The sequence below is a fragment of the Carassius auratus genome, chromosome 28 (assembly GCF_003368295.1).
Source record: "Carassius auratus strain Wakin chromosome 28, ASM336829v1, whole genome shotgun sequence".
NCBI lineage: Eukaryota > Metazoa > Chordata > Actinopteri > Cypriniformes > Cyprinidae > Carassius > Carassius auratus.
This window is the reverse complement of record NC_039270.1, coordinates 20,068,485-20,079,066: the sequence shown is the minus strand read 5'-3', so window position 1 is coordinate 20,079,066 and position 10,582 is coordinate 20,068,485. Positions and strand designations below refer to the sequence as shown.

The window sequence follows — 10,582 nt, the reverse complement described above, 5'->3', positions numbered from 1 at the left end:
CCATGTTTAGATATGGCTTCTTTTTTGACCTATAGGGCCCTATTTTAACGATCTGAAACGCAAGTGTCAAAGCGCGAAGCGCAAGTAACTTTGTGGGCGGGTCTCGGCGCTGTTGCTATTTTCCCGGCGGGATAAATGGCTCTTGCGCCCGGCGCAAATCTAAAATGGGTTGGTCTGAAGTAGCTTCATTATTCATAGGTGTGGTTTGGGCGTAACGTGAAATAAACCAATCAGAGCGTCATCCAACATTCCCTTTAAAAGCAGGTGCGCAAGTTCCATTATGGATTGCTATTATTATGGCGTATTTACCAGGCGCACGCCAGGAGCGGTTCACAGCCGAGGAGACTGATGTTCTTGTAAGAGCAGTGAAAGACAGAGAAGTTGTGTTGTATGGGGATGGGAGAAACCCACCCAAAATAGCGTCGGTTAAACAGGCGTGGGAGGAAATAGCCACAATTGTTTCATCGATTTTTTTTTCCTGGTTCTTGACGGACAAACCAATTTGTCAGATGTCCTTATATACATATATGACCTCAAACAGGTCTGATCCTTAATTACTACAATTAGCCTGAATAATTTGTAAGCTAGATTTATGCCTATTTTTTCACATCTTCGTGGCACACCACAATGATTTCCGTCATCTCATGTGTTAATATTTTTTTTAAGTGTAACAATTTATGATTTGCAAAAATAACTGTTGCATCTGTGTAGATTACATGAGCAAAGTGTATGCGCGTTGTGCACGCTATACATTATGGTCAAGCATGCGCCCTTAAAATAGCATAATGAACAATGCGCAACGCGCCACTGACTTTAGACTAGGTTTTTTCTGGTCAGTGGCGCAATTGTTTAATGGAACAGCAAAATAGCACCAGGGATCGTTTGCGCCGGAACACGCCTCCTTTTTTGCGCTGAACCGCCCAGGGAGCACAAGTTCATTCACTAGTTTAGCGACGTGCTTCTGTGGAGGGAAAAGCGCGCTTTGCGCAGGTGCAAAATAGGAATGACACATGCGTCGGTGTACAAAGTCAATTGCGCTGGGTGCAAGATAGGGCCCTAGGTTTTTTCTGGTCAGTGGCGCAATTGTTTAATGGAACAGCAAAATAGCACCAGGGATCGTTTGCGCCGGAACACGCCTCCTTTTTTGCGCTGAACCGCCCAGGGAGCGCAAGTTCATTCACTAGTTTAGCGACGTGCTTCTGTGGAGGGAAAAGCGCGCTTTGCGCAGGTGCAAAATAGGAATGACACATGCGTCGGTGTACAAAGTCAATTGCGCTGGGTGCAAGATAGGGCCCATAGAGTTTTAGCCAGCAACGGCAAATGGCACGGTGCATTTTGTTCAACGACAATGTTTAACGGAAGTATTCCTGAACCCATGTTGTGACTTTTTTGGAATCTGTAGCTCTCATGAAATCCAAAATGAGCCAATATTTAGCATAACATTTAAAAATGTCTCACTTTTTTTTACATTTAATGTGTTATTTATATTCTATTGTGAATAAGATTTGTAAATTATTCCATTCCTTTTTTACTCACAATGTGTACAGTGTCCCAACTTTTTTGGAATCGGGTTAGTATGTAAATTAATATTTCTGACACACTTTTTCCACTTTTGATGTTATTTTTAGTGATAAATCAGTATAACAGTAATTAATTATTTGTTTAGTTATTACCAAAACTCGTCCCATTTTGTTGTAGATCATTAAAACATTACGCTGCCTCAAAAGTCTGTATGAAATCAGTCTCATGAGGTGCCAAAAATGCTGAATGTAAAGTCATTGCCTCATAAGGCAGTGAGTCAGTAAGTCAGCTGTCTTTCGGACACACGTATGGTGGCCTTAAAAAATCAGGACTGGACATGACCAAACCAGTGATTCACAACTCTTTTCTCAAAGGCACCACAACTATACACATTTTCAATATCCTATCTGACCTATCCATTTTAGCCTTTGGAGCCTTTAGTAATGAGCTGATTCAGGTGTGTTTGATTAGGAAGAGTTTGGAAATGTGTATTATTGTGGTGTCTCCAGGAAAAGTGCTGGGAAACACTGGTTTAAACCAGTGTTTCTCAACTCCATTTCTCAGGACCCACCTCCCAGAATGTTTAAATAACTGACATCTAAATTTGGTTTAGCTCATCAGCTCGATTCAAACTTGATTTAGCTCTTCAGCTTACTATGTTAAATAGGAAGACAAATAAAACATTCTGGGAGGTTGGTGCAAGAGCATGGAGCTGAGACACACTGGTCTAAACTAATGAGCCGATATGGGTCTGTTTGATGAGAAATTCAGAAATAAGGCTTCCAATCAGCAGTTTGACCCCAACTCTAATCAAAACCATCTAAACAAGTGTCCAGGCTTAAGTTAAAACAATAGGCAGGTGCATTGGAAAATTGCTGGGACTGAATTCTGCAGAAAGGTATGCCTTCAGAAGCAGGGTTGGCTATCATGATCCTTTAGGGAAATTTTTCCCAACCCCATTCCTAGGTCATGTTCCATTTCACTTTTAGACACACTCCTGTGAACTTCCCTAAGCACTTTCCCTTTGGGAAATCCCTGCCGCCATTTTGAAGTGTGTTCCACTTTGTGAAGTGGTTGAGGGAAGTTTATATGGACAGACCCTCAACCCTTTGATTTTGACCAAGGGAGTGAATGTACTTCATATGTACACTTCAGGCAGCTCCATACACCCCAATTCAACACAATTGTGACATCAGGGCAGATTGTGTTTCATTTATCCCACCCCAAACAACTATATGATATACTCCATAACGGATTCCCAGTTATCAAGGGCTTAGGATATTCCAATTTTACCTGTAGTAGGCTCTATTGCAACGTAATCAATACTACAATAGTATAATATCCGGAGTCAATGATATGGAGGGAAGCTAGTGAGGGAAGGTTATTAAAAACAAAGTGGAATGCAGCCCTATTGAGCCAAATGAACAATAAACATTTTGGATGTCTTATCTGACCCAATTTTTAGGCATTGAGGTCTTTACTAATGAGGTAATGAGTTTTAGACAATTTGTACTGGTGGTGTGCCTCAAGGAACAGGGTTGGGAACACTGCCACGAGGGATCAAAGGATAGATATGTTATTGTACATGAAGAAGTTAGCCTCATAGGGGCAGATATATGCTGGTCAAATAATGCTCACTTTATTTTTACACTTTTGCTCGTGCATGGTGTTTCATCCACAAATTTACATATCAGTATAAGCCCTGAATTGCTGCCATATTGATCAACAAATAACACATTCAATTACTGAGTGCACCTTTAACACAACATTTCCTTAAATAAAAAAAATAATAAAAAAAACATAATTACATTATTAAAAGGCATAGTTTACCCAAAATGAAAATTCTGTCATCATATGCTCACATATACTCATGTTGTTCCAAACCTGTATGAATTCACCTTTTCTTCCTGGGTTGTTTTTGTTTTACCACAGAAATAGCCATGCATGTTTGGTAGTCATACATTACGGTGAGTAAATTAATTTTCATTTTTGGGTAAACTATCCATTTATGGTTACAAATGCTTAACTGAATGATGCTTGAAAGTGCTTAAGTTCATGTATGAAGTCTGCAATACTAATTAACACAGAAACACATATTTTGAGAGGAAAGCTGAAACTTATGAATTTGGTTTGTTATAATCTTGGATATGTATTATACATATGAGAATGTATTTTAAAATCTTGCTGAAATCTGTTGCCTTTAATTGTTGTATACAATTTCAGTTGGATTATGCTTCATGATTTTGTCCAAATCCTGGAAACACTTCTAAAAACAACAGTGTGGAATACACAAAACAATTAATATACAGAACATAGAGATACTCAAATGGCAGGAAAGGGGTTAACTGACACAGCTGACGTCAGTATTTGGGGGTTGGTAAATTTAAAGTAACAGAGAGATTATTAGTACCATCCATCAAGGATTTATTAACAAAATATTAAATAAAGTTCCCAGATGTTCAGCACTGGTAAAACTTATCTGTCATATGCAATCACATGATCATATATGACAGATCAATTTTATATCACTTAAATTGTTTATTAAAGCAAGTAGAACACTGGTCTGTAAATAGGCTTACCCAGAAATTACTTGCCGGCTGGTCAATCTGTGTTTATATCCATGTTAAGCATCTAGCTAAGTATCAGGTTATCTCAAAGAACATCTAATATTCACATTAAGACGAGAATCAGTGAGTAAAAGAATAATCAAATGTAATGTATGATGTGACAAATGTAATGGTGGTTACATGTACTGAGTATAGAGAATTAGTTTTTTGTTTTGTTTTTTAATCAATAACCAATGTGGACTCAATGCATTTAAATTCAGACCTAAAAGAGAAATTCTCATTTGGGTGTAAAAATTGCCTTAATTTGGCATCATCGGCAAATTATTATTATTATTATTTTATTTTTTTTAAGTAACAGATGGCAGTACAAAAGTTACAATAAATTACAGTAAAAAACACACACACACACATCTGAACTGTAAAGACAAAGAAGTTAAAAGACAAACATTTTTTTTTTAATCTTTATATTTGCATTTGTTTTGCATGGCAAACAATGTACAGGATATACAGACACACAAACACACAAACACACACACACACACACACACACACTCACACACATATATATTGTGTTTTCAACCATTTACACAAAAACAAATAAGAAAGTCCATTTGAACCCTCTTGATGTGGTCACTCATTCTTTATCTGCATATATACAGTTCTGCACATATAATTCATGCTGACACATGGTCACAATGATGCAGAGAAAAGATACAATGCATTACATGTTTTTCAATACACCTTTCGGAATATAAACGACAGATTTAGGAATAAAAAAAAATATATATATATATATATATATATATATATATATATATATATATATATATATATATATATATATATTTACATATATTATGAAATTTCCTCTTTGAAGAGCACATAACTATAAGCGAAACAGATTGAAGAAAACAGTGTGAACACAGTCTAATACATTTCTTTCTTTCTTTTTCTATTTGTTATATCTTTTATATATTGTCATAAAAAAATCTAGAATAGCGTTTTCGTGCATCCTTGTTTCAGTTCTATCTTGATTAATCTGTCGCTCGGAATAAATGAGTTCGAGTAAAGCTGATCCAGACACTTCTTTTCCTCGTTTTTCTTCATTCTTACCGATGTGTCCAGAAATCTGTATCGTGTTTCTCCGTTCCAGGTCTGAAAGTATCGCACAACGAATGTTTAATCCAACATATCGAGCATTTTCTCTGTACTTCTCGTGTTCCCCGAGTAGCTCCAGGGCCATAGAGGGTCCGCCTTCAGGAGCGCCTTGAAACGGTTCCTTCTTATCTGTTTTCAACATCTAACCTGGGACGCCTTGAAACGCAGATCCAGTTATTTCTTTCTTTTTTTCCAGATAGCCCAATGCGGACTGGCGAGCAGCCAATCAGAGTCGTGTTTACACTCTGTGAGTGACAATACACTGGCAACGTTCCAACCAATCAAATCCTCCTCCAAATGGAGCCTTTTTTTATTAGTGTTAAATAAACGAATGCAGTCATTATTTACTTAAGGTAGCCTATATATGGACATGTCGCACTTATAGCCTACCTCAATTTTTAAAGGTTCTATAGTTTACGCTAAATAGTATTTATTTTATTGTGTCACAATTATTGATTGATGTTTTTTTATGGAAATACATTATATATACCTGCTGGATGTTATTAAAGACAGCGGCTACATAGTAATCTTCTCCAGGTCAGGAATCCTGTGCTCGCTTGCAAAAGACTATTGAAGGCTTTAACACATTGTAACCTGTCTTTAGTATTTTGCTTGAATTTGCCGCTCGCCTCATTGCTCACGCTCTTCACGGCGAATTCCTATTGGTCATCGATTTCGACCAATCACAGCGCGGAGTATCCCCAGACGAGAGACGCCAGCTCATTATGATTCGTGAATCTGGCCAATCAGCGCGTGTGTTTACTCTCGCGGAGTTGAGAGGCACGATCGGCGCCGGACAAGAGGATCGCCGCTCCGCGACTCGATTCGCGACTTCAGTGGCCTAGAGAAGCCCCAGACCGGCGAACGACAATTGCTGCGATCGTATGAAGGGAATTAGGACTGAGCCACTGAAATATGCTTTAAAGAATACGCGACATCATTGCTCCGAATACTTTTCTTGATTTCTAATTAAAATTATTTATTGTTATGCAAGGATATAACATACCAGTAAGTAATTAATTTATTTTTTAATGTCATGGTTGTGTAGCCTACCGTCAAATAAAATCCAAAAAGACATTCGAAGAAAAAAGAAAGCAATGTTAGCTAAACAGCACAAAAACATTATGGTGCAACATCCAAAGGGGAAATGGAAAGTCTATAAATATAAAATATTGAATAAATATATGCACTTAATCACCGAGGTAGCTATACAGTCCGCATTTATTCTCTTAATTTACATATTATTATTTATATTTCTAATGCATTTGTTTAATAAGTAATTTTGCAAAATTATTCTTTCTAATGTTAAGCTTGTACGGTCTTGTTCGGTTTACTACTCAAATTACCAGTGATATTTTCATGAATATACTGTTATCACGCACGTTTACAATTGCATCTGTTTTGATATGTAGTATCTGCGCTTTTTTGCTCACTAATTATTATATCTACAAATTAATTATAGCCTATTTTATTTTTAAATGTAAAATGTTTTCTCTAAAGATATTGCATCTCAGTCACTGATTTGAAACATGACAAGGAAAAAAATAAAATTGAAACGTGCATCAACCGAATTTTCCAGTTGTCTTTTATTGTCATATTCAGATCAGTGTTTTTCTTCGCTGATCGATATTTATTTGTAATGATCAATTCGGATTTATTTCGGATCTGCATGAGAGAGGCTGGTTTCACTGCTCGTGTCCGGGAAGCGGCGTTCTCCCAGCCGAACAACATTACCGACAGACAAGCTAGAAAAAATAATCTGATTGTTTTTGTGAGTTTCTGTCTTCGATTAACAAAAGATCCCCAGCTGACTTGTGCTTTTTGCTCAATTTGATATACAAGGACACATTTTCTAGCATTTTACTATGTGCATTGTCATTGCACGAGACAAAAGCAACTGCTATTTGCATCGGGATTATGCAAATATCTAACAACATTCACGATTAGGATGCCGATTCAATGCATTTAAGAATTCAACTGCATGCAAAAACTGAGATTAAAACAATGCATGCAGTGTGTGGCTGAATGTTGTGTTCTCGTAATGGACGGCTGTTGTGGAGTGTTGGATCTGCACGGTAATGGCTGACGGAGAGCAGCCGTCCTCACACGGAGACAAAAGCTGCTCGCTGTTAAGGCCACCTTGGTTTGTGTGCATGGCCTGTTACAGCGAAAAACACTGCATTTATTGCTGTTGTATATTTTCTGAAAATGCATGCATTGATAGCAGTCCGCGTATATCAATTAAGGAACCCATTGAAATAATTCATTTATTGCGTGACATTCTGCATTTTCTTCAAATCTAGCCTACCGGAAAGAGAGAGCATGGAAGGCTCGTTGAAGGGAACCGATAAAACAAATGGACATTGGTATAATCTTACCTAGGAGATATATTGTGTGCAAGGTTCTGTTAGATTGAATTGCTCAACATAGGCTAAAAGCTAAAACAGGTCAACCATATGAAAGGAAATTGCAGTTGTTTACATGCGCACGCACGCACACACACACTCATTATATTCTGATAAAACCCCAAAAGTACAAAATTGGTTTATGTTAGGAAATGGTATTTACTGTTTATATGTTCTTGCCTTTTTGATTTAATCATAATGGTTTGGTGTGTATTCTGCTTTTTATTAATTTGATTGATGCCATGTTTATTCAAAGTGCATACATGTAAAGCTAAAATATTGGCAGTATGATATAAAATATTGTATATCAAATAATTTTTTAGATGATTTAATTAATATGCATCTAATCAAAGTTTTATTTTATTTTTCTTTCACATCATGCACATATCTAAAAACACTGTATAATTGATTTGATCAGATTTCATTAATGCGTAAATGGTTTGTTTAAGGCTTCTAACAATAAAAACAGACGGGGCTGAAGTCAAGACATCCATTATTCTGGAAAAACTATGTCACTTGTTGTCAAACCCATTGTTTTCATATCGTTTGTTTGCCATTATGTTGTGTTTGCACTTATAAAAACACGAAAACACTATTTAAATGTAAAACATTATTTTTCTCCGTCCTAGAAAAGATGCATCTTTATCACGTATCCATACACCAAGCATCGGTCTCCATTAGGCCTATTCAATCACTGCCATCTATGACCTTTTCACTTCTCTTCACATCATTTCAATGGACGCTTAAAAAACGAATGCAGTTCTTCTCTAAAATGAATGTGCATCAGAATTAGGTCTCAAGTTATATCGCAGTTTTCTTTTATGTGTCGAATACTGAGAGCATGAAGCAGATGCATGTCAGCTGGTGTGCCATACCGAGATTATAACGTCTCTTCTTTCTTTCCTTCTTTCTTTGTAGAAAAGATGATTGAGGACTTCAACCTGAGCAGGGGAGGCGAGCTTTCCACTAAAGCAAACGCAGACGGATTACAGTACATAGGTTTCATCTGATTTCCGCTTGGTTTTGGATTATATCGGCTGTTTTCTTTGGAATGGAGGGTCGTGATTTCTCCGCTCCAGCACATCTCCTTTCAGAGCGGGCCACTCTGGTGCACCGCGCCGCCTCTCGCATCTCCTCCTCCGGCCACGGCGCCGTGCAGCATGCGCCTCATTTTCCAGCCGGGAAATATTATCCATCTCACTTACCGATGGCGGCGCATTCAGGTTGGTTGCGTTTTCTTTCATTTCCGTGGAAGTCCGATACAGATTTTACACACTATTTCATAGAATAGCGAACGTTCATGCTTAGATAAGGCCTGTATTTGATTATTGCTTATTTGGGCTGTTTAGGATTTCTTATGATATAGACCAAATCTCTTAAAAAGCGTCAAAGACATTTTAATCCACATAGCAATTCAAGAACCATATAGCCTACTCTAAAATCTGGTTAAAGAAGGCTTCTTTATTTATTTGGTATTATTATTATTTTGCTTATTTTAGGTGCTACAAAGAACCAACGTAGATAGATAGACAAGCTTATATTAGGCTACCTTTTTGTTTGTTATGCTTATATTCTTGCTACTTAAGACTTTAAATCCTTGTGTCTACATGAACTGAATTGTGGAGGTGTAAATGTAATTTTGATAAACATGAGATGAGCGCATCTCGGTTTAATGTGAATCGTGACAGGCAACGGTTATGATGATATTGGGCGTATAACAGCTAATGTTTTCTGGAAGGTAGTGCCTAAATTGCCCCTCAAATTACGATTTAAGAACAGATGAAAACAATGAACGTTTTGAATACCAGAGTGTATAGGCAACGTGATGTTTTTAAATATTTTATTTATGCAGGTTATTATTTAGCTATTTGTTTTTATTATTGTTTTGCATTTATAGTTATTTAATATTTGAGTATTAGCGATTCAATTAATGTTTAAAGTCAATAGCCTAAATTCGAGCTTTCTGTTTATTTCAACACAATGCAGTGTTACTGAATGAGTAATTGGGTTTAGTCAGATGCAATTTCCTTAGTATTTTGCATCATTCTTGAACTAAGATCCACATTTTGCATTGTTCATCATTAAAGCAATTCTTAGGTAATTCACCATCCATAGACAATAATAAACCAAAATCAGTTAAATGATGACTATGCTTGTTTTTGTACTATAAAGGCCTTAATGTTCAAAGTCAGATAAATCTTGCCATTCAGTGGGAACAAACTGATTTATAAAATATAATGATTTTAGAGTAATTTAGAATAAATATTGATATATAGATATTGATATATGAAATATAGATTAATTTAACCCAATTTAGACCGTTAAGAAGTATTAAAAAAACATGTCTTGTTGCTTCTGAATCAAATATATGAGGAAATATCTACAAGGCATTTTCCCATCAGTTTCTGTACACTCATGTACACTTATATTTATAGTGGTAGATGTGTCCATTTGGACTTGGGCAATGATTATTTAGGCTAACGTTAGCTAAAGGGTGCAGGTGTGCTGTTAACAGGATATGACAATGTCTTTTGGTTGTACACTCACAGCTTGCGCCACCATGCAGCCGTGCCCTTAACTGTCATCACTGTTCAATGATTGAGACAGGTGAGGTATTGTACCTAGAGATAAAATTCGCAGAGCTCAGAGTTTTATAGCTTTGTCTGGAATATTACCGTCTCAAACATGGCTCATGCTTGATTCATGTGGTGACATTCAACCTGTGTGTTATTACCACACCACCACCGCTACACCTTCATCCTGGACCAGGACTAATTGTAGAGCGCTATATTGGGCAGAATTATATTTAAGATCTGAAAAAAAAAAAAACTTTTGATAACTGTGCTATTTTATATATATATATATATATATATATATATATATATATATATATATATATATATATATATATATTTTTTTTTTTATTGCCAT

General features: G+C 36.6%; 1 protein-coding gene across 3 annotated transcripts in view; it reads left to right on the top strand.

The window, feature by feature from the left end:
* Window positions 1–5,956: 5,956 nt before the first annotated feature.
* Window positions 5,957–10,582, top strand: part of bahcc1a (BAH domain and coiled-coil containing 1a) — a 75,095-nt gene continuing 70,469 nt past the window's right edge. For 2 of the 3 annotated variants that reach the window (XM_026208901.1, XM_026208899.1), the window contains exons 1-2: window positions 5,957–6,254; window positions 8,570–8,874. In XM_026208901.1, the coding sequence (XP_026064686.1) occupies window positions 8,703–8,874 (172 nt within the window). In that variant the 5' untranslated portion in view covers window positions 5,957–6,254; window positions 8,570–8,702. Of the gene's footprint in view, window positions 6,255–8,238; window positions 8,445–8,569; window positions 8,875–10,582 lie in introns of those variants that run through there. The other variant, XM_026208900.1, reaches the window with a different exon arrangement.